The following is a 26,064-nucleotide window of genomic DNA, read 5'->3' as shown; positions in this document are numbered from 1 at the left end:
AGAAGCTCCCTGAGTCAGGCACCCAAACTTCCATACTTTGGCCTTTGGTGAGTGAGGCTCCCTGCTAGGAGAACAAAAACTGGTCCTGGACCTGCCAGGACATTGTCCTCTGAGTCATCTGGGGGTCTGTGGGTGGCTGTTAGCCTGTGCCTAGTACTGAACTGTGGCAACCACTGGGATTGACCCTGGAGAGGTAAAGAGAGACTGACAGGAAAATTCACCTGGCCTATCCAGGTGGAGGGAGGGTAGCACCCTCTCTGGGGCACATAGGATCAGTTGAAACTGTAGGGAAGAATGGTGCTTTGGGATGATCCCAGGCCTGGAAACTATTAGCAAATCAGCTCTGCCACTGATGGCCTTGCTGATGACTCTGGACAAGTCCCTGTTGTCTCTGGTCCTCAGGTTCTTCGTTCATACAATTAGGACGTCAAAGACTGCTGACAGCTCTGCCAGCCTCCCTACTTGGCAATGACAGCTATTCCTTGATCTGTAGAATATTTTTATTTAAAGAAGGCAGAGGGACTTGAAGTTGCTCAGGAGCAAGACTCTGGCTGGACCAGCTGGGCACTATGCCAGCTGTGGAAAAGATCCCACTGGGCAGCACCCAATTAACATCTACATAACACTGAACCTAGCAATAGCAGAATATATATTTTTCTCAAGGGCACATGGAATATTTAACAAGAGAGATGATATTTTGGGCCATGAAAGAAACCTTAACAAACTGAAAATAATCTATGCTTCTCTTTGGGACAATGAGGGGGCCACACACTTAGGCTTTGATTGGTCAGCAAGGATCTCCTCGAGCCAATGGTAGCCCTGGGAGAGAAGCTCAGACATCACAAAGCCATCCTGACACCTCCATGGTGAGGAGGAGAGATGACAGGCCATGATGCTTTGGCAAGAGAAAGATGTGGTTTTTTTTTTTTTAGCACTGATAAAAAGACTTCTCAAACTGATTGACCCCATGTTGAATTCTGATGGGTCACATGGCAAAGAGATGACATTTCCTCCAACCCTTTCCCCACGGACACCATTTCAGTGGTTCATTCTGTTTTCTCTCACCCTTCACCGTTACCTAGTTTTAACCTAAAATCCCTCTAAGGTAATGAGGCTGTCTCTGTGGAGATGTAAATCACCCCACTTTCCTTCTACAAGTTGGTCTTATGCAGTTTGAAAACCACTCACTTCATGGACGCTAGGAGGGATATTTTTCCAACCCACCTCCTTCTCACAGTGTCCACACAGCTCTCCTCAGTTTTCTGTTTTCCAGTCTGATATCACTGCCTTCAGTGAATAGATTTGCTCAACTAGTTATCTAACCCTTGTTTGAAGTCTGAGTTTCATGTTCGCTCCAGTAGGTACAGTATCTACACTCAGGTTTGAACAGTGTACGGTGAATGACACAGGTATTTACACGCCAGAAGTTGGGCTTGATGTTTACATGTAGGAAACTACAACCCCTCCAGCCCTCCCCTTCTCAAGAAACGCGGGGAGTCAGAGCCTTGGTCAAGTGCACAGAGGGATGGGGGCCCAGGTCCCGCTGGGCCAAGGTGGGGAGCAGAGGGACGACGCTGCCTCCCACAAACCACCTCGGCCCGCCGTCAGCCTTGGGAATCGCCGTGCCCAGCGGCCGGATGTGACATCACAGACCTTCCTGAGGGACGCAGCGCAGTGAGGGCCTGGGTGCGAGGGACCCGGCCTCCGGTCACCGGACGGAGGTTCCCAGGAACTGCCAGGGCTCAAGGTGAGGACGAGGAGGAAGGACTGAGGGACCCCAGAACCCCGAAGAGTCAGTCCTGGGAGGCCCCGAGGGCGGCATGACCACACGAGGCTTGCCCTAACGTCTACATCCGGGTCTGACACAAACTGCCCGCTTGGTACAAGGAGGGACCAGGGCCTCAGGTCGGCAGTGGGAACACCCAGGGTCTGTCATAGGCAAGGGGACCACACAGAGGGAGGACTTAAGGACCCTGCGCCCCACGAGAGAAGGGACCCACCGAAGCCGCCCCTGCCATCAGCCCTGGGAGGCCCCGAGGGCGGCATGACCACACGAGGCTTGCCCTAACGTCTACATCCGGGTCTGACACAAACTGCCCGCTTGGTACAAGGAGGGACCAGGGCCTCAGGTCGGCAGTGGGAACACCCAGGGTCTGTCATAGGCAAGGGGACCACACAGAGGGAGGACTTAAGGACCCTGCGCCCCACGAGAGAAGGGACCCCACCGAAGCCCGCCCCTGCCATCAGCCCTGGGAGGCCCCGAGGGCGGCATGACCACACGAGGCTTGCCCTAACGTCTACATCCGGGTCTGACACAAACTGCCCGCTTGGTACAGGGAGGGAGCAGGGCCTCAGGTCGGCAGTGGGAACACCCAGGGTCTGTCATAGGCAATGTGACGACACAGAGGGAGGACTCAGGGGGCCCCGGGCCCACGAGAGAAGGGACCCCACCGAAGCCCGCCCCTGCCATCAGCCCTGGGAGGCCCCGAGGGCGGCATGACCACAGGAGGCTTTCCTCACGTCTACATCCGGGTCTGAGCCACACTGGCGACGTGGTACAAGGAGGGAGCAGGGCCTCAGGTCGGCAGAGGGGAGGATCGAGGTCCATCCTGGTGTCAAGGCGAGCACGTAAGGGAAGGACTGAGGGACCTTAGACCTCAGAACAGAATCGGGCCTGGGAGGCCCCGAGATGGGATTTCCAAACTTGGCTTTTCCTAAATTTCACATCCGGATCTGAGAAAACTACCAATTTGGTATAAGGAGCGGGGCCTCAGATTGACAGCAGGGAGGGCCCAGGGTCTGTCATAGGCAAGGCCCCACGAGAGAAGGGACCGCACCGAAGCCCACCCCTGCCATCAGCCCTGGGAGGCCACGAGGGCGGCATGACCACACGAGGCTTGCCCTAACGTCTACATCCGGGTCTGAGCCAGACTGCCCGCTTGGTACAAGGAGGGACCAGGGTCTCAGGTCGGCAGAGGGAGGGCCCAGGGTCTGTCATAGGCAATGTGACGACACAGAGGGAGGACTGAGGGGGCCCCGGGCCCCACGAGAGAAGGGACCCCACCGAAGCCCGCCCCTGCCATCAGCCCTGGGAGGCCCCGAGGGCGGCATGACCACACGAGGCTTGCCCTAACGTCTACATCCGGGTCTGAGCCAGACTGCCCGCTTGGTACAGGGAGGGAGCAGGGCCTCAGGTCGGCAGAGGGGGGGCCCAGGTCTTGCTGGGAGTCCAGGTGAGAATGCAGAGGGGAAGGAAGGGACCCGGGACCCAGAACAGAGGGGAGGCCACAGAAATGCTCCCCTGCTGTGAACCCTGGGCAGGTACAGCTGGGAGTGGGGAGTGGTTCCCAATGTCACGTTTCCTGACTTCCTGCTTGGGCATCTGAGGAAGGTGCGGTGGCAGCACACAGGGCTCGACTAAGGGACGCAGAGGGAGGAGGCCCAGGCCTCTTGAGGAGTCATGGCGACCACTGAGAGAAGACTGAGTGCGCCACAGGGCAATGTACAAACGCCCAGCACCCCCGCCCGCCCCGTCCCTTCTGTCAGCCAGGAGGGGACCTGAAGCTGTGTGGCTGCATTAGGTGACCCCTCATTTCCATCTGTGGTCTCACACAAAGCTGAGACCTTTGTTTAAGGAGGGTGGCCTCAGGGAAACGGGGGAAGGCCTGCCAGGCATGAAGCTCAAGAGTGAGTGGACCCCCATCCCAGGACAGATGGACCCCACAGTATTTGCTCATCCCTCGCTGGTCCCCCTGGGAGGCCCTGGGCAGGTGTGGCTACATGTGGGGCTCCCTCACTTCCTTCTGTTCAGCATCAGGGGTGTGTGGTCTTCTTCTGAGAGTGTCCCCTCAGGCCAGCAGAGGGGTGAGCTGGCCCTGCCAGAAGGTGAGGATCCTAAGGGAGCACAGAGGGGACCCCACACCCCAGACCAGTGGGTACCTCACAGAGTCCAGCTCACCCCTCTTGTCAGCACTGGGGGCTCGGGGCTGTGCATGCCACCTGCAAGCTGAGGAGTCCCCTTGTTTCCTGTTACAGGGGCTCCAGGAACTGGGAAGTGAAGACCTTAATCTGAGGCACGTGGCCGCAGGTCCTAGAGCAGAGGAGGCCCAAGCAGTGTCAGAAGTCAACGTGAGGTACATACCCTGAATGTGTCCCAGGAGCTCCCCCACCCCAGAACAGAGGGGACCCCAGTGTCTGCCCCAGGATCTTGGGAGTGCTGGCTGCACCCTGAGGAGACATCTCACTTCCTCCTTCAGGATCTTACAGGACAGCCCGCTGAGGAGAGACTGTGAGGCCCGAGAGCACCCACAAAGAGGAGACCTGTAAGTCGCCTTTGTCAGAGGCTCCTAAGGTGGGTTTCTCAGCTGAGGCCACTCACACTCCCTGTCTCCCCCAGGTCCGTGGGTCCCCATCACCCACCTCCTGCCCACACTCCTGTGGCTGCCTGACACGAGTCATCATGCCTAGAGGTACAAGCTTGAGGAAGACCTACAATCCCAAAGTGAGGCCCAGGGCTTCTTGTTCGCACAGGTTTTCACGGCTCAGGAGGAGGAATCCACCTTCTTCTTCCCTTCCTGCTCCTGTTCTTCCTCTTCCTGCCCCTGCTCTTCCTCCTGCTCCTGTTCGCCTTCCTCCTCCTGCTCCTGCTCCTGCTCCTCCTCGTGCTCCTGCTCTTCCTCCGCTTCCTGCTCCCGCTCTTCTTCCTCTCCCTCTTCCTCCTGCTCTTCTTCCTCTTCCTGCTCCTCCTGCTATTCTTCCTCTTCCTCTTCCTCCTGCTCCTACTCTTCTTCCTCTTCTTCCTTCTCCTGTTTTTCTCCTTCCTCCTCTTCTTCCTGCTCTTCCTCTTCCTCCTGCTCCCGCTCTTCTTCCTCTTCCTCTTCCTGCTGCTCCTGCTCTTCTTCCTCTTCCTGCTGCTCCTGCTCTTCTTCCTCTTCCTCCTGCTCCTGCTCTTCCTTTCCCTCCTTCTCTTTCTGCCACAATTATCTGGTCTTAGGCTACATAAAGGCACCTTCTGCTGCTACTGGGATACCAAGGCCTTTCTAGCTTCCTCAGACACCCTACTCCTTCCCAATGTCATGGCAGTCACTCCCTCAGCCCAATTATGTCAGGGCCGCAGCCCCCAGGAAGAAGAGGGGCCAGACACTTTGCAGGCCCTGCCAGACACTGGCGCCTTGCTTAGAGAGGCCATAGACGATTGGATGCGATTCCTGCTCCGGAAGTACCGTGCAAAGGAGCCGACCACACAGGCAGAAATGCTGAGCAGCGTCATCAAAGAGCACCAGGACCACTTCACTGAGCTCCTCAGTCAAGCCTCACAGTGCCTGCAGCTGGTCTTCGGCGTTGATGTGAAGGAAGTGGACCCCAGCGACCACTCCGATGTCCTGGTCACCACCTTGGGCCTCACCTACAATGGGATGGGGAGTGATGAGCACAGCATGCCCAAGACTGGTCTCCTGATCAATATTCTAGGTGTGATCTTCATGCATGGCAACCGTGCCCCTGAGGAGAGAGTGTGGGAAGCGCTGAATAACATGGGGCTGCATGATGGGGTGGAGCATTCCACCTATGGGGAGTCCAGGGAGCTCATCACCAAGGTTTGGGTGCAGTACCTTCAGTACCAGCAGGTACCCAACAGCGATCCTGCACGCTACAAGTTCCTGTGGGGTCTCAGGGCCCACGCCGAAACCAGCAAGATGAAAATCCTGGAGTTTTTGGCCAAGGTCACCAATACCACCCCCAAGGCCTTTCCTACCTGGTATGAGGAGGCTCTGAGAGATGAGGAAGAGAGATCACAAGCCATGGTCACTGAGGTGGCCACGGCCTATTCGAAGGCCATCTTCAGCACCTTTTCTTGCCTTGAGTCTGAGAGTGCTTCCCACAAAAATTAACCAGTAGCAGTGTGTTTTGCTATACATTTTTTTTTTGCTTTTGCTTTAGTTATTACTGTTAGTATGGAGAAATTTTCAGTGTTTTCCTTTGTAGTTTCTGCTATTTTCTTTCATGCTTTTTCCATCCCAAGAACATATATTCACCCGTATTTTTATGGTTTCCTTGAAAAGTTTTGAAATCTTTGATCTGTAATTTTTATGTAAAGAGAGAGATAGAGACATAGTTTTATTTGTTTTTTTTAATTAATTTTATTGGGGTGACAATTGTTAGTAAATTTACATAGATTTCAGGTGTACAATTTTATTTGTTTTTTAATAATTAACTAGTTCTCTCTACACTATTTATTTTAAAAATTAATCTTTCCCCAAAACTTTTCTAAGGTATAGCGTGCTTTTGTCCTTTTATCCAATTTCTAGGTTTCAATCCTTGACTCATTTTTCTTCTATTGGTTTTAGTAATTGAAATGCTTAATCTTTCTCTAAGTGCAGTGTTAGCTGCATCCCATGTTTTTTAATAGGTACGTTTTTTTCTTCATTAATTTTATTTTTTAGATAATATGTACCCAATTATGTTTTTAATTTCTTCATTTTTAAAGAACTGTTTGCATGAGCATTTTAAAATTTACAAATGGTAGGAATTTTCTTTGTTCTTAGCTTTAATTGCAATGTGATTAATAAAGAATCTGGTTTGCACTCTTTGTTTCAAAAAGTATTTCAACGTGTTCACAAATTTGCGTGTCTTCATTGCACAGGAGCCAGGCTACCTTTTGTTTTTCCCCTGCATCATTCTAATGTAAGTAAAAATGAGAAGCTATTTGCTTTGTTCTAAATTGTTGCTTGTAGTTTGCCATGGGTTAGGACCTCAGAAAATACACAGTGAGGTCATTTCTAATAGGGAATTAAGATGTTTGAGCATTATTTCACAAATTTTATGGCAAAAATATTGGCTATTCAGATGCCATTTTTGTGTCCTCGTCAGTTCTTGTTACTGTTTCTGAGTTCCCTTAGAGTTGGATGGGTCACAGGACGCTAGGGACAACCTTTCCCGATATACCTTTGGAGATATTTCATTTGAGGGGTGGATCAACCATGATCTCCAGGCTTGCTTCAATCTGAGGGTACTGGGATTTCTGGGGGTTAGTCCCACTCTCCTGACTGGTTGTGTGACAGTAAACACTCCTCCGTGTACCTGAGCATCTCCACCTTTACATGGTGAGGGAGTATTCTGAGTCTGATGATCTGTGGGAACATTTTATGTCTGACGAGGTAAGGCTAGGCTGGGTAAAGCAAAAGGGACATGGGGAGGAGCAGACGCATAGGCACAAGGAAGGAGATCAATAAAAGGGGGACACCCACTTGGTCACTGTTCCCTTCAGTTCTGCACTGAGAGCAGGTACATGTGCGTGCTTTGTAGGTCTGTGGGTCATGGATGGGAGAGGGAAATAGACAAAAGGTTTGGGTCAGTACCTTAAGATTTCAAACCTGAGCTGAAAGCAAACTTGAATGCATGAGAAACCAGCCACACCGTGCATGCTTTGCTGATATATTTATTGATATATTTCCCCTTTTCAGGTGATGGTGACAAAAGCAGATGGATCCCCTACCCAACCTCCCCCAATAAAATACAGACACAGATTTCATTTAGCATATACAAGCATTGGGGCGTGTCCAAATTCACCTCACTGGGTTACCAGAGCCAGGACAGGCTCGATCTTGGGGGCAGTCTGAGCACCTGTGGCCCAGGAATTGAGCAGGCCGATGCTGAAGAGAGGCTGCCACTCTGGGCTCTGCCACTGGGGTGTCAGCAGAGGCTATAGGATTGAATCATGGTGAACACAGATGCCTAGCCTTGTCATGCAGTCTAGAAGGTGACAGTGGGCTCCTGGGTAGTTTCCAGTGAGATCCACGGTCCCATAGAAATCTGTGCCTCAGGGTTCTCATCTGCAAAATGGGGATAAGAATCTTGCCCTGAATCTATCACAGGCTATAATAAAGCTCAAAATAGAAATCATTTGTCAAAAGTGCTTTGCAAAAGGTAAAGTGCTATACAAATTTAAGGGAATTCAATTGATTGATTGTGATTGTGAGAGTGCCCCGGGGATAAGAGTGGACTGGCTGATGGGTCCAGGGGCCAAGGGAGTGACAGAAATCCTATGCTGTGCCTTAGGTGGGCACCAATCGAAGCAGGCAATGCCCACTGCAAAGCAGAGTTCCCTTCGTTTCGTGGCCCTGGGGAGTCACCGTGGCCTAGCACCTGGGTCAGGGCTGGGAAAGTCACTGGGGGAGTTACAGTACGAGTCACAGGGGTCAAAGAAGAGGAAGGAGGTAGCGTCTAAAGCAGGGGGTTATTACTATTGTCACACACAAAAATAGAAACCCACTGGATGTAAGGAATTGACTTGGGAGTGCAGATGAGGGATGGTGGCGGGGGGGAGAGGGAGGTGTCACAGCAGCAGAGGGAGGGATACCGTCCCAAAGAGTCTCAATTGCTGGCTGTCCTCCTTCCAAAGGGATAATGCCAGTGTCTGTCTATCTCCAGGGGAAGGGTAGGCAGGGAGACAGAACCAAGAATACAATAATCTGACCTAAGGATGCCCCCACCCCCATTACACTGCTGCCCAGCATCTTAAGGAGCTATCAGTAATAGGCAAGCAGCTGGTCTGTGCACTTTGAGGTGGAGGCCAGAGCTGGGCCCGGAGCATCACAAAGGCAGTATTGGGATTCTTGGAAAAGGCAGTAGGTGTCAGCACTTTTGGGAGATAGCTCATCTGCTCATACCTGGGCACAGTCTAAGGGAGCTGGTCACTGAGAGCCTAACATTATTTAATCCTGAGCATCAACAACGCCCCTTGAGGAAATGGGCTGCCAAGGAGATTCAGTGAATGGGCTGGGCAGGGGAAGGAAAGACACTTTGTCGTCATTCCTACTGCTGCTGCTTTCCCCCAACTCTCTTGGCAAGGGGTGTGGGACCTCCTGGGGAACTGGGGAGGCTGCCCCACAGGGTACCAGCGGGCACCTACAAGTTAAGGTAAACGAGCCAGTAGACCACATTGAAGAGGAAGAAGGTCACTGGGAAAATCACTCGTGAGTAGTTATCCAGGCGATAGACATGGATGAAGAGGCGGCCCTGCTGCCACATGCCACCCTCACAACGGCGGGCCGTGCACAAGTACTTGCAGAACTTGTAGCAGCCGCCAGGGCAGTGGGAGCGACCTGGGTGGAGGGACTGCTGAGCCGGGCAAGATGGGCCCTCCTCTTCATCACTCTCGTCCTCAGAGTCCTCCATCTCACACACAACATTGCCCTGCTGCTGCTGGGCACGGCCACGGGCACGGAGAGGGGTAAGGACACGGGCACGGGCACGAGGCTACAATGGACAAGAAAGAAGGGGGAAAGTCAAGGAGACATAAAGCAAGCCTAGGAACTGCCTGAGGAGGGTCTGGAGATTCTGTCCTTGGCACACACTTTTTGCCCCCACAATTCCCATCATCACATCAGCAAGTATATTCTACTGTCCCCAACACCCCAGGTTTCCCCCCATCACTCAGTGAGCTGACCACCCATGTGCCCTGAGTCCTAGTGCCCTCACTTGCAATCCTCCATACTTCAAGCCTTGCTACCCCTCCCATACCCAGCTCATACATAGCGAAGTCTTGGAGAGGCACGGGGTTTCGTGTGCTGGTAGATGAGGAAATTGAGCACAGCAAATTCCATCAGAGCACAGAAGCAGAAGATGAAGCAGACGGTAATATAGAAATCCAGCGCTGTAATATAGGACACACGTGGGAAATTCTTCCGGGAATAGGAACCCAGTGAGGTCATAGTGAGTACAGACGTGATCCCTGTAAAAGCACAGGAGTGGAGGTGGGCTCACTGATCCATATCATTATCACTGACCCGCATCACTGCGGAAAGGAACCCTGAGAAGGCAATTGTGTGCCCAGGTCGATGCCCATCTTACCCACTTACCTAGAGAGGTCCTGGCTGGAGCAGAGTCTTTCTTCATCCAAAAGGAAACCCAGGAGACGATCGTGGTCACAGAAGAAGGGACATAGTTTTGAAAGATATTAAAGCCAAGCCGCCTGCTCACGTTGAAGAAAAGCGTGATGACCATGACATCACCTGGAAGACATAAAAAACACCACATCATTACAGCACTGACGTGAGGGTCTCCCCCAGGCAGGATATGCATATTAAAGTTCAGCTAACGGGATCCCCACCACAGTAATATGATAGAGGCACATTATTCCAATGCCACAAACAGAGGATCAGAAGTTCAGAGAGGAGATACCCTGGAAGAGCAACGGTCAGTTAAGAGCTAAGCCAGGGCCAGAACCATAATTGCTTCTTTCTTACTTCACTCTCCCATAGCCCACGTCTATCTTTCCAGGATGGCAGAAGAGTCAGATGAAACTGAAAAACTCAGCTAGCCTTCTGGATACCAGGACCACGCAGCTAATGTCCGAAAGGTTTACTGAGGCCTTCCTGTCCACGGAGGCGCCACTTCTTCTCTGCAGAATCACAGCCCCATACATGCACTGCAGGCCCTTACAATGGACGTTCTCAGGAAGTGAGACAAGGGTGCTGTGATGTGAAAGGACAGAATCCACTCGACCTGATGACAACCTACCTTTCCAGTTGGGATCTTCTATTGCACCCTTCATGCTGCATTATACTCATCCCAAATACAATGCATGCCCATCACAACTCCAGGCATTGGGAGGACTTCTCTGAGCCCAGAACATCCTTTCTCACTCTCAACATCACAATGGATTTGTAATAACTCAGATGCTGGCTCCTTAGTGAAACTAAGCTCCAAAATCCCACTTCACTGATGTTGTAGAATGAGGTGGGCTTTTAAACCCCTTCAGAGCAGAGTCATGTGAGCCCCGTGGCTTAGCTCCTGCCCTTCCAAGCCTGGCACAGCTTGGAACCTAGCACACACTCAGCAATTCTTGCTGTTCCCTGCCAACACCTTTGTACAGCAGACCAGAACACTAACCTGGCCACGTGTCCTCCTATTTTGGAAAGTAGATCACCTGTCCAGCAGGTCTGGGAGCTGAAGAAGAGCAGACTTTCCTACTCACCTCAATAGCACTGACACTCAAAGGGCAAGACTTCTCAGAATCTTCTGACAAAAGGCAAGGAAGTGGCCTGGGGTCAGTGGAATACCTGTGTCCAGAGTAGTAGCTTTGAGAATAGAACTCTTCCTCCAGGGCTGCTGCAGGGCCTACTGGCCAGAATGTATTTGTCAAGTTCCTAGTTCTCTTGCCCTGGGGTCTTGACTGAAATTTAAGACATCCCTATTTAGCTACAACCACTCCCCACAAAACTTGGCTGAGTTTATATATTATTGTAGCAAGAAGATTTGTTATCCTATTAGCTTTTTGTACTTTATTTATTCCAGCCAAAGAAGAACCTTCTCCACTTGTCAAAAGACGGAAATTTGTCTTCGAAGGCTGAGAAAAGAATACTAACACACATCATTTTTTTATTTCTGAGGAATGCAGGAGCATGGGTAAGGGAAAAAGGAAAAGAGATACCTGGGCTAAAAAGCCAAAGCCAAAGCCAAAGTCAAAAAAGAAAAAAGAAAAAGAAGAAAAAGAAAGCTAAAGATGCTTTCTGCTCTTATCTGCTTTGGCCAGACCCCAGTTGGTCACTGCACTGTCAGAAAAACAAAATTAAAAAGAATTAAAAAGATTATGCCCAGAGGACTGGAACTAGAAGGATGAGTGAACCAAATGCCTAGAATAACAAGGGAAGAAAAAGAAACTAGAGCTGTATAACCTATAAAAGAATATGACCCAGAGCTAGAATCATACCAGTCCTTTAATCTTGATCCTTTGGAAAACTGACTGGACTTACTGTAACCTCAATATAGGGAAAAAGAACTAGGTCCAATGGATGGAAGCTCTAGAGACTCCAATTTCAGATGAACAGAGTTTTCTGATAGACAGAGTTGTCTACAGAAGGAAGAAACTCCCATACAAGAAAGTGAAGTCCTAATCACAGGTGAGATTCCATCAGAGGGTCAACAGCCACCAGGGAAGGATGACTCATTCACTGGGGACAAGGTTGGACTCTGAGAGCCTCCTGAAACAGAGATTCTCTTATTCAAGACCAAAGTTGCCCACAGTAGCAAGCTACCACTGCATTCTGAGCCATTAGGAGCTGAGTACATAAGTTTGCTCCAGATGGAGAACTGCCCAGGGGTCAATTGCAAGTGGAAGAGTTTAGGACCAGTCTCAAAGAAACTGTGCTACTGGAAAACCATGATTCCAGATCAACTAGTCTCTAGCAGAAAAAGAAGAAGCCCTCCTCCTTTCTCTTGGAGAACCCTCCTCTCTTCCAGGGAGAGCTGGTGCTTACCTATTGTCATTGCTTTGGTGATGATGCTGGCTCTGGGGCTTTGTAGTCACTAGGGTACCATTTTGAAACAATGCACAACCATCTACTAAACGGAACCACTAGTGACTTGAAAGCCCCTGGCCCTTGTCTCCTCTGCCACTTTTGATGATGGGTCCCACCTGTCTGGGGAAATTGAGGTGCAGAAAGGCAAGAGGCAGGCCCATGGTTAGCTGGCAGAAGAGCAAGGATTCCCAAGTCAAAAGCAGTTAAACTGCTTACGCAGAGCCCCTGAGACAGAAGAAAGCATGTGTAAAGCAGACCTCTCCCCCTGCCTAGCACTGTGCAAGCGAAGCTCCAGCCAGATGAGCATGAGCTATCCCTCACCCAGTGACCAACTCAACAAGTAAAGCAAAAGCAGATTTTCTGCCTAGCCTCATGGAAGCAAAGCAAGATGCCTCCCATGGCAAATGGCCGGTTGGGTGACTGGCTCCATCCGCATTCTGGAAACGATGAGGGCAGTGCCTCCACTGCCCTGATTTGGTCAGTATGTGTGAAGAGGGTTTCCAGGGCTGCTCTGGGAGCAACCCTGGGGAGGTCCCTCAGCTCCTCATTCAGATTACCTAGGAATACAAGCAAAGATGCTCACACCTAGTTGTGAGCTGACGTTTAAGAGACCCAGGACCCTCCCCTCTGGTTCTTGTTAGGGACAAGGTCAGAAAACCAGTGATCACCATATGTCCATGTTGAATTCACCATGAAACCTTCTATAGGAATCTGTACTTGTCAGAGCTGCTCCTTTACAAGGTTGATGCAGCAGCCATTGTAGCTGCTGAAACCCCCTCCATATTATCCCAGCCCTCACCCAGCTGACATTAGAACACTAACCCCCACCTCCTATTAGGACAGACTCTGCTTTGCACTCAGCCAGCTTGGATGGGTTCTGGGTATGGAGAACTCACAGGAGCTCCATTCCCCAAGTCATCCAAATAGGTCAGTTGTAACAAAGAACATGAAACTGAAGGGTCTTCATGGCAAAGGTAGTTATAAATTCTGATAGCTATATAACTTTATCTACTTACCTCCCCTCTCTGGGGCTTGGCAAAGCACTTGCTTCTTTGCAGAGGAGACGGAGATATAGCTAGAAAATCTCAGTTTCCTCTGCAAACAGTTGTAAGTGCTTAGCAGGAGCCATATTCTATGATATTTTCATGGGATGATTACATAGCATTTGTATGTATGGACGGCCACCTCCACTCATCCCTACCACCCTTTTGGGCCTCTGCTTAGCCCTGGCTCCAAAGGGGCACTTACCAGCAACGGTTGAGATCGTTTCAGTCGTGTTGCTCATTCCTGTAAAATCAAACTGGAAGAGCTTCCAGGAATTACTCTCATTGATTTCAAGCTTGAAATCTTCCCACTTGTAAATCATCTCACTCTTAGGATAGGAAACTGTAAAGCAATGTGGGAAGGAGGGTCATGTGAGACTGGGAAGCCCAGCAGAGGTTTCCACCACCATGGAGTCTGAGCAATGCTTTGGAGTCCTGACTCTGGCCTCACCAGTGCGGTAGCTTGCCTCTCTTACCTCATTTGTTGAAGTCCATTCAATAAGTGCATTTACTGAGCATTCTTCAGTACCAGGCCTTGTACTGGAAATAGAGATGAGCAAGGCAGGAGCCCTGCCCTCAAGCATTCACATTTTATTGAATGGGACACTGAGTATACATCTGTAATTGTCAGAACTGCTCTGAGAAACCTCTGCTCTTGGGACAGTGGGGAAACAAAGGAGGAAAGATCATTTCGGAACACACCAGAAAAGACTTCACAGAGTAGGTGACATTCCTAATAAGTCTTAAAAGTTGAGTCAATTTTCTCTGTATGGATGAGGTTGAAGGGGTGAGGAGGGTATTCTACGCATGGAGACGTGAACATGCTTGATGTATTATGGAAATGCCAAAAGTTCAGGATGGCTAGCTCACAGAGGATGAATGAGGTATACAGAAGTGGATAGCAGGGGCCAGTTCATTAAGGGCCTTGAGGGACATTCTAAGGAATTTAAAATTGATACATGCGAGTTAAGGAAGGATTTGAAACTAAGAAATAACCTTGTCTAAATGATTCTTCAACTAGGTCACTCTAGTCATTATATGAAGATGGTCTGATAGGGACACCAGTTATGGGGGACCAGTACAGTAATCCAGACACAATAACATGGATGAAGGCAGGATTCAGAGCTGTGGCAGTGAAAATGCAGAGGAACAGACAGGAATAATAAATATTTAGAAAGGAACACCAACAAGATGGGCTGATTGATTAGATGTAGGAGGTGAAAGAGAAAGAAGCATCCAAGTTCTTGGTTTGAACAACTGAGTGAGTGATGGTGCCTTTCGATGGGATAGGTGGGAACACAGAAGCAACACATTTGTAGAGATTGGGAAGAGAGAATGGATTTAGTTTGGGACTTGTTCAGTTTCAAAGTGAAGATGTTGTATCTAAGCGGAAGATGATGTAAACCTAAACCAAGGTAGTTACAGTGGAGATGGAGAGAAGCAGACATACTTGAGATACACTTCGGAGGCGGGTGACGGACTTGAGATGGTGTGGAAGGGAGAGGGAGGAACCCAACATGAGGCCCAGGTTGACCAACACAGTATTATCAGCAGGAAAGGAGATGACTGCAGATTGGGTGGCCCTGGGCAACCTTGGCATCATCTTAGGAGAAATGTACAGGGCAAGGATAAGAAAAAGAAGGGGCCCAGCATGACTCTGGGACTCCAGAAACCTAAGAAGGTACTCACAGCTAGAGAAAGACAGAGGGCAAGAGTGAGAATCCATTGGAAATTTGAACATGTGGAGTGAACATTCAGCATCAATGGTCATCCTGGAAGGGAGAAAGGAGCTTCATTAGGCTGGCCCTGTGCATTTAGGTATCCACCCAGCTTGGGCCTGGGGACCACCACCAATGAATGGCAACAGTGGTATTTGAGACAAAGAGCTCAAAGGAAAGACAAAAAAGAAAGGAAGAACACCTTGGAAGTATCTGGATACTCTGGTCTCCATCATCAGAAGACTGTAGGGACCAACTTAGATGGGATTGTTTCTTGCCCATTCAAGCTTTTAGAACCTGCCAACACTCTCCCACTCTCTACTGCCTCCCCACCCCTATACCACCCATTTACAACTTTCCCCTGCCAGGCACTCAGGTATCTAGCCTAGTCTTTGGTATCTTTCCAACTGCTGTTACTGTTCCATCTAGACAATTCCACCACCGTGGACGTGTCTTTACATCCAGAGCCCACTTGGGATGGAATTGTCCAGGCAACTCAATTATACTGGTACATTCTAGTGGGGGGAGCTCTGGACATGGAGCCAAGTAATTGGGTACTAGTCCAGCTCTGTCACGGACTTGCTGTGCGACCTTAAGCAGTATCTTTCTATTTTGAAGACTTAGTGTCTGTAAGTGATGAGGTTGAGCTCATGGTCTAGAGAAGCTGGAAGGGCCCTTACAAATATCGTTCAGGATGAAACCTCTGCCCATATTGCTTTGGTGAAAATTCTCAGAAGGGGAGAAAGAGTCCCAAGAGGTAAGACTCCAAAGGTTTGACATACCTAACTGTGTACAACACCTTGCCATCCTTGTGTATGCGGACCATCTGGCTGGGCATGGTGATAGCATAATCGTGGATCCTCTTAGAATTCCTAAAAAAGGTGTCCGGGATCCATAACTGGCTCACCAGGTTGCCATTCAGAACAAAGCTCTCAAAGCTGCCATTGTAACGGAGGCGCTCATCATACCAGGTCTGGCAGAAGGTGATGTCAATGGAGTACTCCTGGTGGGGAGGACCAAAAAAGCACACATTTGGGGCTGTGCAGACAGAAAAAAAACACATTCCCATGGCATCCTGTGATAGGCCTATCAAGGAATAGGAACCCCCTTAGGTTTGCACCAAGCAAAGCAGCATGAGTTTGGGTGTAGTTTTTTTATTTCCAGGTATTCCAAAAAGGAACATTTCCAAATGGGTAACAGTCTGGGAAGATACATTTCATCTAGAAACAGACAGGCAATGGTGGCTTAATTGAATGGGCTGGACTCATCACGTCACCACTCCCTTATAGGGCTGTTGTGCTACTCCAGCCAGATCAGCACTCTCTCAGCTCCCAGTTTCATAGCAAATCAAAGATCTCAGCTCAAAATCATTTTAAACATTTACACACACACACACCTTTCATTGTATACAGCAAAATTTCCCCTTTCAGCTTTCATTTAGGGAGCACAGGTGTTAATTAACCTCAATCTTTTATCCTCCAGAATTATATGAAAAAAATGAAGGGCTTTGAGTCATAAGAGAAATGTCTATTTAGTTCCATGTTTATTGAATCATTTTTTGTTTTGTGTTTCCTTTTAAACAAGGGCACCTAACTTCTGAGGGTGTGTGTGTGTATGTGTGTGTGTGTAGATATATCAATGATTATTTGGTCTCCAGATATTGTCTATCCCATAAACTGCCCATTAAACATCAAGAAGGATGTTTAACAGGAAGAAGCATGAGAAGCTACAATTTGCACCACTGGAACTGCAGAGAATAAAAACAGACTGTGATAGAACGGCAAGCAGCATGGACAGAAAATACCAGAACTAGGCCAAGGTAGAACCTTGAGAGCTAACCCAACTGTCTTTCCTTTAGAAGTAGGGAAACTGAGGCTGAGAGAAAGGGGCCTGTCCAAAGTCACACAAATAGTTAACAGCAGCACACTGGCTCTGAATGCTCAGAGTATCATTACCACAACCTTGTCCTGGGACAACCTTCATTGATCTCGCTCTCCAGTGCTTACTTCACTTGCACCAATAATCCCTTTGGGTAATGAGGTCCAATTTGCCTCTGCAGAATCCCTGGGTCTTTCCCGAGTTATCCTGCATCAACTAATAAGCACCAGCCAGATACCCACAACCTTGGAGGCAGTGGAGTCTGTAGGGGGAAGGTCGACGATCCTTGCTTGCCTTGCCTGCCTACGCCAAAAGCTGGTGAGAGCCACTGCCAAATTGCTGGGAGCCAGCCTCCCAGACTGAGAATGTTCCCTGTAGGAGTCCAGATAAGCAGACAGAAAAAAGCTGACAGAGCCTGGCTATCATTCACAGGGGAGCCCCCAACCCTGCTCCGCCTGGCCCCTCTAGCCTTCACAAGTGGCCTTCAGAGTGTTTCTATAGTCCCAAGTGGCTGGCAGTTCCAACTTGGCCTGCAAAGCCTCTTTTGTCCTCAGTTCTTGTGAAGTGCTTGGTAGTCAGGAGAAGCCTTCCCCTTCACACTCGATGGTGTGTTCTCAACTCTGTTATAGTGTTTCAAATGAGCGTTTAATTTCTATTTAATGAGATAAGTTCACTACACATCAACTGAGAACTGATGGTTCAATTCTTCCCCAGTTTGACAAGAGAGTTTGGGATGTACATCTCTTGCAGCTCAACTGACACTACAAATTTGGTATCAAGGAAATGGCTTAATTAGAATTGCTTGCGATAATTACCACAGCAAGAAGCAGCTTTAGCAACTGTTGACGCTGCGTTGAGCAGTCATTCCCAAACTGGTGACTTCCACCTAAGCCAGAAGACTGGTAGAAACATTTGATTGAAATCCACATGCTGTGGACTCAGGTTTCTCTTCCTGGGGACGATTCATGTCCTTTACATAACATGACCAAAGGCTGTTGGAATGCCCCTCAACCAACCACGCCTACTGTGTAACAGAATGCTGAGGACTCACAACCTTGCTAAGAGAGGCAAATGTACAATTAGGATCCCAGTGGTAGCCTTGCCTGCCACACAGGCTGTCAACAAAGATCCGAGGAGACAAATTTGCTTGTTAAGTGCTCTGGTTGTGTGAGGGAGACGTGTGCTCCCTCCTCACCGAGCGCAGGACTCTAGTGTCACCAGGGAAAAGTAGGCTGTACAAGATCTGGGACCTCCCACAGCTTTAAAGAACAATCTAGAACTACGCAGAAGGTCAGACTTCTCAGCAAATTTAATACCACATGAGTGTTTGGAGTCCTATAAAGACATTTGGCTAAAGCACCACCTTACTGGCCAAAGAAAATCAACTTATTGGCTCCTCTTTGGACCAGTTCTGTGTCACATGCCAGGCTCAGCGACTGCTGAGTTATTAGACTATATCCCTTGGCATTGTCAGGTATCAGCACTTCCTGGCACCTCAGGTGAAGCCAATGCCACCAACATGAATAGGGGCAGAGTAAGGAGAGACTGAGCATTCAGCTACAATGAGTGGGGCTACCGCTCTGCTGCCACAAGGGCTCTTGCAGGTGATAGAAATTGGTTTCCCAAACCCCCATCTTACACAACAAATAGCAAGGAGATTGTATTAGGTTGGTGTAAAAGTCATTGCGGTTTTTGCAATTATTTTTAACCTTTTAAACCGGAACGACTTTTGCCCCAACCTAATAGCTGCAAATTTTCCACTACTCTTCAAGCCACTTTTTCCATCCCCACACCAATGACCTGAGAAGTCCGTTTCCTATTAAGAGTAAACAGTGACCATAATGGTGGGACCCCAAGACCTCAACCTCTGGGTCTTGCTCACAGTCCAGTGTTTCTTAGTATACCAACTGTGTAAATCCAACTGATCGCTAAATTCATACTCATTTTAGCGGTGAAGCACATTGATAATAGCAAGAAATAAATCTGACATCAAGAGGGGAAAAAAAACTTTAAATAGGTCAACAGAAACTGAAAAAGATCTGTCTGTTCTCATGCTTCTCTTCTTACTATTTCCAAGCATTCCATTCTAGGAGTTACAGGTCTTTACTTGCTCCAGTAGGAGAACATAATGGCCATGTGTAGTAGGCAGACTCTAAGATGGCCTCCAATGATCTTCACGCCCTGGTGTTCATACCCGTGTGTAATCCTCTCCACTTGACTGTGGGCTGGATGTAACGATTTGCTTCTGACGAACAGAATACCACAGAAGCACTGGGATGCCACTCCCAACATTACCTTACAAGAGTTTGTGGCTTCCATTTTGAACACCTTTTCTCATGCTCTTGCTCAATTTGAGGGAAGCCAGCTGCCCTGCTGAGCTACGCTGTGGAGAGGCCTCCATGGCAAGGACTGTGGGAAGCCTCCAGACAAAAGCCAGAGGACAACTAAATCCTGACAACAACCACATGAAAGCTTAAAAGTAGAACCTCCCTCAGATGAGCCTTCAGAGAAGACCTCAACCTCAACTGACACCTTACCTACAGCCTTGTAAGAAACCCTGAAACAGAGGACCCCGCTAAATCATGCCTGGATTCTTAACCCACATGAGTTGTGTGCTAATGACTATTTGTTGTTTTAAGACCCTGTGTTTTGGGATAATTTGTTACATAGCAATACATAAGTACATCGTACCTCAAGAACTGGGTAGCCAAACAAAGCATCGTAGGGGTGAACCTCCACTCAGCCTATGTAAACACCTTGATCTACTATGAGTGTCTATTTGCAAATCCCATCTCAGAGCCTAGACTCTGAGCTCACCCAATCACCTGGTGCTTGTTGGGTACCAGTGAGTATGCTAAAACTGTCTGACTTGGACCAGGCCAGGTCTATGGCTGATGGAGCCGTCAGGCTCTGCAGATGAAAGTGACTTTTGCAGACTATCTCTCATAATTCATTTGCTCAACTGACATATATTGAGTCCTTGGCATTAAGGAGCCCATAGTCGAGAGAGCAAGGCAAACATAGAGCACATAATTACAATATAACAAGGTAGGAAAGATCAGGTAAACAACTGAGATACAAGCTAGAAAGGTCTGAGTGTCAAAGAGAGGAGTGTAGTGTAAGAAGGGAGCAATAAATAGCTATGGAGGTGAGGAAAGATGCTATGCAAGAGATGTTATTTGTGCTAGACCCTGAAGGATAACATTTATGACAAATAGAAAATTGGAGTGATGGCATACCAAACAGTAAATAGCTTAAACAGAGTCTCAGAGGTACAGTATAGTTTGGGAACACCATAATCTAGTGTGACTAGATCATGTGGACTCTAAAGGGGTTAAAAGAAATAACCCCTGGGTTATCTGGAAGGCCTTGACTGCCAAAGTGTGGGGTTGAATTTCATGTTTTAAGTAGGGTTAGGAATGCAATAGGCACATCTCTCAGGAGGCTGGGTTAGTAGGTGAATTGGGGTAGACAGAGACCTTGAATTTTGTATATTTCAGGTGGGAGATCATGACAGCTAACACTAAAATGACAGCAGTAGAAAAGGAGAGAAGAAACCAGAGCAAAATTAGAAAAACAGTCTTAAGTGCAAGAGTCAGTAGTTAGACTTCAGTGCCCCCCCCCCAAAAAAAATCGAGCCATTCCACTGTGTTGTGTAAAATTGCTTTATTATTTTTATTTTGAATAAAAGACTGGAAGATATAGTCAGGATTCTGAAGGTCCTCTTCAGGCAGCAAGGACTTACCTTTTCCAGCCTCCTTCTCAAGTCAGTATTGGTTAAAATATCTGCCCCCCACCCCCACCCCAAACTTGTGTTACAGACATACAAAGCAGAAAAAGCAAGTACGTGAAAGGTCCCATGGATCAGCACCCTGGGCTAGGAGATAACGTAAAATGGCTCAGTACTCACCATGTCCATCATAGAGATAGGACCAAGGGTGTTGACAGACAGCTGGACAGTGACCACAGTGGGCTTCTCTGTAAAGGAAGCAGAAGTGGCAGAGGTAAGTGTCAATCAGGGGCATAGGGCAGTGGAGGGTGTGGTCAAAGGGGAGAAAAAGAGAGATGGAGAATGGTTAGACTACACAGGCTCAACATCCAATCCTTTTTCTTTCTTTGTTCATGGCAAGATCCAATTCATAGACTGTTAAGAGTTGAACATACCTCGGAGGTCATATCATCTAGTCCTGTCATCTCATCTTATAGTTGGAAAAACTAAGGGTGAGAGAAGGGAAAAGTCTACACCATGGTTAATGGCATTGCTGAGACTATAACTGACATCTTTTACCTGATAGGTCAGCAACAGCTATTCCTGCCTATGGTATTCTCACTTCTACCCCAGGCCTATTCTCCATACTTGTGCCCTCAAACCCTCTCCCCTCTGGGGTGGGGTGGAAAACTATGTTCTGTTACTCACCACCAATGCCAGGGCGCAGTTTGTGGTCATACTTATTCAGCATACTGTCCAGGATTTCAGTGGCTGCTACCAGTTTCCCAAATCTTTGACGGGTATCAACAGTCGTGGGCTTTATTTCTTCAGAGGGGAGCTTCTTTTGGGGTCCCTGTGGCTTGGGGCCATAGACATCATCATGACGGGCAGAGGGTCCCCTCTCCGATTCAGCATGAGGTCCTTCAATCCTAGAACACAGAGACAAATAAACAAAAAAATGAAGCTCTGTCCTTCACTCTGTAGGAGCCCCAGCTGGTGCCTCTTGGGACAGAAGGAAACCATATAATCTGCAACCCAAGGCACAGTTAAAGAGTGACTGGCAAGATGATGAGCCAGTAATGGATTTTACCTGTTTATTTCTTCTAAATCTTGCTGTTCTTTGGAAACTTTCCATGCTATCGCTCTTTCATGGTAATTCTTTAGTAAAAGAAAAATAATAAAAACAAGCTTGATATTTTAAAAGAATTTTTCAATGTAAAATTATTGGTGTATGAGCTCTGGCTGCCTATTGGTCTTTGTCTCCAGCCTGTCTGACCAGCACCCCGGGGGAGCAAGTGGGCAGGCAGAGGGCCAGGACTGCTGAGGATTTGCTTTAAAATAATTTAAACTGGAGATGGACAGTGGGTTGGGTAGAGAAAATAAGAGTGGCCATGAGTTGATAATTAATGAGGCTGGTGATGGGTACATCCTCACTCTACTGTTTCCTGTACTTTTATGTATGTTTGAAAAAAGAACTTTTATAATTAAAAGCTTTTTAAAAAGCCATCAGAGACTAATTTGTGATGCCAGAAGGCAGGAGAGTGGTTTCATTTGGAGAGGAGAGTGGACTAGCAGGGCGCGTGTGCTGAGGCTTGTGGTGGGTGGAGTGGAGGGTACTAGAATTTTCTATTCCTTGGCTTAGTGGGGGTTACATGGCATGTTTGATTTGTGCAAATTCACGGAGCTGTTCCCTTATATTTCTATACTTTAAATTTGTATGTTATACTTCCAAAATGATAATACTGAGTACATGATTGTATTTCCCGATTATTCCATCAGGAAACTTGCTTCCTAAAATAAGGGGTTAACGGGGCTAGAGATGTGGACATGGTCTTTGTACTGTAGACCAAGGGACTGCCAGCTTGAGCATCAGAATGCATTTTGCTGTACTATTTCAAGCTCTTAGAATTGCTTAACTGGAATGCAGATGTGCCAAGTCTACACCATTTCTCATGTCTGAAGTGGCTAATTCCCACTGTGGGCAAGGGAAAAACTGGGCTTAGGAAAAGCACTTTCCATTTCCAAATACCACATCCAGAAATGTCCTCTTTCCCTGAGGCTTTCCCTCAGTCCCCTAAACAGATAATGCGGACCACTGGCACTGCTGGAGGGGAGAAGGGAGAACAGGGGCCTGAGACCTCAAAAAATGAGTGCTGTGGATGGGAGTATGGCAGACTCCAGAATGGTACTGCCGGCCAAGACCACCCATGTACCTGCAGTGGCCCCTCCCAGATGTCTGGAGCCAAAAACAAGAACCCCGAGGTTCAAGAGGCAAACAAGTAAACAAGCAAAAGCCCAGAACTAACAAAGCACACCTGCTCCCACACTAGTCTGCAATGAAAACGATATCAGAGGGTCCTGCGGTTGCTGTAATCCTACAATTCACTTTTCTCAATAAAAACAAAGTGATCCCCCTGATAAGTCTAGCACCACTTCGTAAATTATAGAAATGTCTAATCACGATGCTGTACACTTGAAACTAATATAAAATAATATTGAATGTCAACTGTTAACTGGAAAAAAATAAATAAATAAACAAACAAGCAAACAAAAACATGCTCATCCAGGATCCTTGGGGTTCAGGAGCTGCTGGCAATGCATACTTATCCTCAACTAGCCATTAAGCCCACTTTCAGGACAAGAAACAACAAAAACTTGAAAAACACTCATGCTCTGGACTAGCGGGAATCTTTCCATGGGGGCTTTTCAGGCACCCACATCCCTCTAGATGTGATGGTCCAAGATGGAGGTGAATTTCTGCAGCCCTCCCCCCACTGAGGATGTTCATTCAGCTGGCTGGGGGGAGGGAAGGGAACCTGAGAAGAGCCACTGCGTTGTTGTTGCTTTTTTATCCAAACAGCCCTGGTTTTCACCTTACAGATGGAGAAACTGAGGCCCTGATGAGGGAAGGGCTGTGGCCAAAGTCACACAACTGATTTGATGCTGAGCCTTGACCAGAGCAAGTATTCCTGGTTCGATGTGGCCCTTGCCAGCACACCCTACTGCCACCTCCCCAGCTCTTTCTTGACATCATGGGTTTCCATGTTGACTGTTTGAACATCAGTTACTGCAGCGCTCCCTCCCCAGCTGGAAGGTAGTTACCATCTCAATAGCCCCTCTTCTAGGCTGTTTTCCTCTCTGCTCCCCCTTCCCTCCTCCAGATTCCCTCCTACCCCTCTTTTGCCCTAGCCAGTCATCATGTCGGTTCTCCCAACCACTATCCAGTCGATTTCACATCTGGATAGATGTGGATGACTGGAAATTCGTAGCACGCATTTAGAAATATTTACCAAGCCCCTGCAGAGGCCAGCCGCCCCCCCCCCTTTCCCCAGTCAGGGCACCAGTGAGTCAGCAAGGAGCCATACAGCCCCTCCCTTGAGGAGCTAAAGCACTCTAGGGTGGGGAGGGACGCCATCTTCCCTCTCCCCAAAACAGATATGCAAGAACATAAGCCCAGTGCCATGGAGACTTCGAGAATATTCGACAGATCAGGAAGCTTAGGAACACTTGATAGTTCACTGTCAGCGGGAAACCGTCTCAAAAAATGTGAAGCAGTCATGTTCCACCCTACAAAGCCAGAAATGCAGGGGACAACCTTCTTAGCAAAGTCCTAGGGCCAGAAGAAGGTGTGAGGGAAGCTCTCTGCTCAAGGGAAACCTGCTGCTAGCTTTTGGAAAAGTGGGGAGGGATTGAAATACAGGACCCAAACCACAGACCTCAGAGAATAACATTCCTGGCCTCGGGCTCCAATCCGCCCAAGACCTAGCAGGGTGTCAGCGGTGGGGGATGAGGAAGTAAAGGGTAGGCTAGGGGCGGAGGAATGGGGTGGATAGCTGGGGCCTAGCTGGGGTCGGAACCCTGAGATTAACTAGGGCTCATGCCTGGGACTGGCACCAAGAGGAACGGAGGGAAGGTAAGTAAGTAAAGTCAGAGTTTTCTGGCACAGTGCCTAATACTCGGTAGGCAAGAACCAAAAAAAATAATGCGACGACAGACTAGCCAACCCTTAAACATTTTGGATGCAGTTTTGCTCCCCTAACCCACGCGCCTTTCTGGATGCCACCTTCGCAAAGACCCCACCGCCCCAGTCCCCAGAAGCTCGAGCCTGCCCTGGCCGGTGGCCCCGCGGGCCGCTCGCCTCTTCCCACGGAAGACACAGAGAGAGAGGGTGGCGTGCTCGTTCCCCGGCCGCCTCACTGGTTTGGAGCCAGGGAGTGCGGGCATGGGAGCAATCAGGGGACAGGCGTCCCGCCTTCCTTCCTGGGCGCCCTTTCGGAGGCTCAGCGCGCCCGTCCTAGAGGAAACGGGGTGAAGGCTGGCCGCACAAGGACCGGGGCAAGGGGGGCGCGGGGCTCCCGGGAGCCGGCCTCGCTCCGGGGGAGACGGAGCTGGGCGACGAGGGCTCCTGGGTTCCAGGATGGAGACTCACCTCGACGGAAAGATTATGGACATCCACAGGAGGATCAAGAGAACTTTGGCTAACATCGTGGCGGAGACCGGGGCGACCACACGCGCGGAGGTCGCTGCGCCAGGTCTCGCAGCACACAGCGCGGTGTGGAGGGTTTTGTTGGGCTCCAACTTTCACTCCTCCCACTCGCCCCGCCCCGCCCTGCGCTCCCCACCCTGGTCCCGCCCCCTGAGCCCCGATGGAAATCTCCGACGACTTGTTCACTGCTGCGGCGGAGAGTGGCGGGGTAGGCGGGGGCGGCAGGGGGAGGAGGAGGGAAAGGAGGAGGGAGCCCAGTTGCCAAGGGCCCCCGCCACCCCCCGCCGCCACCACTGCGGCGCTGCCAGACAGCCAAAGCGGGGGACGGGGGAGGGAGAAGGAGGTGAGCAAGAGGCGCGAGGGCCCCAGGCGGGGGAAACCGGCGGCCCGCGACTGCGGCAGGGGCTAGATGGGCGGGCTGGGGGGGCTTCTTCCTCTATGACCCCCTCCAGCCCTTGGCTTCCCACCACCAACTGTTGCATCTTATCGCTTCCCCAAGTCGCCTGGCCTCAGAGATTTCCCCCACCCTCATTCCATACCTGCCAATCCTTCAGAGCACATCTGTTGGCATTGAAGGCAGCAGGGTAACTCAGCACCTTCCTTGGCACAGGGCAAGGAGAGAGACTTGGGCTTCTCCCTAGCAAGCTCCGAGCTGCAAGATAATGAGCTGTTACACAGGCCAGTTTTCCCAGGTATTTGGGGGTGGGAGAGGACCTGTCAACAGGACCAGGCTGAGGCACTCACTGGAGGATTTTTCTCAGCACTCAGCAGACATTGACAGTGGCTTCTGGTTCAGCCTGGGGGCCTGGGTGTGAGATGGGCCACCTGGAGTGGAGTGACCTTGGAAATCTCCTCTCCTAGACCAGCTGCTCAAATCTTTCTGGAGACTTGGCTTCTGGTAATGAGAGAAGGAGAAGTAAGAAGACACTGG

The 26,064-nt window shown here is 49.3% G+C and overlaps 2 protein-coding genes across 2 annotated transcripts; one reads left to right on the top strand and one right to left on the bottom strand.

The window, feature by feature from the left end:
* Positions 1–3,674: 3,674 nt before the first annotated feature.
* On the top strand, positions 3,675–5,888 carry LOC308494510 (melanoma-associated antigen 10-like; the record flags this gene model as incomplete). The annotated part of the gene is made up of 4 exons (XM_081042282.1): positions 3,675–3,935; positions 4,036–4,133; positions 4,257–4,322; positions 4,994–5,888. The coding sequence occupies 4 exons, from the start codon at positions 3,675–3,677 to the stop codon at positions 5,886–5,888; spliced, it is 1,320 nt and encodes a 439-aa protein (XP_080898408.1).
* A 1,531-nt stretch (positions 5,889–7,419) lies between these two features.
* Positions 7,420–25,243, bottom strand: GABRE (gamma-aminobutyric acid type A receptor subunit epsilon). Its single transcript, XM_081042448.1, has 9 exons — positions 25,077–25,243; positions 21,356–21,576; positions 20,849–20,916; positions 15,843–16,063; positions 15,032–15,114; positions 13,548–13,685; positions 9,858–10,010; positions 9,531–9,730; positions 7,420–9,255 (listed from the first exon to the last, which is right to left on the bottom strand). Exons 1-9 carry the CDS (start codon positions 25,130–25,132, stop codon positions 8,905–8,907), a joined length of 1,491 nt encoding a protein of 496 aa, XP_080898574.1. The 5' UTR covers positions 25,133–25,243; the 3' UTR covers positions 7,420–8,904.
* Between the last annotated feature and the right edge of the window lie 821 nt (positions 25,244–26,064).

This window comes from Rhinolophus hipposideros, assembly GCF_964194185.1.
Source record: "Rhinolophus hipposideros genome assembly, chromosome: X".
In the NCBI taxonomy this organism is placed as follows: domain Eukaryota; kingdom Metazoa; phylum Chordata; class Mammalia; order Chiroptera; family Rhinolophidae; genus Rhinolophus; species Rhinolophus hipposideros.
Note: the sequence above shows the minus strand (reverse complement) of the source record. Positions and strands in the feature narration are given on the sequence as shown.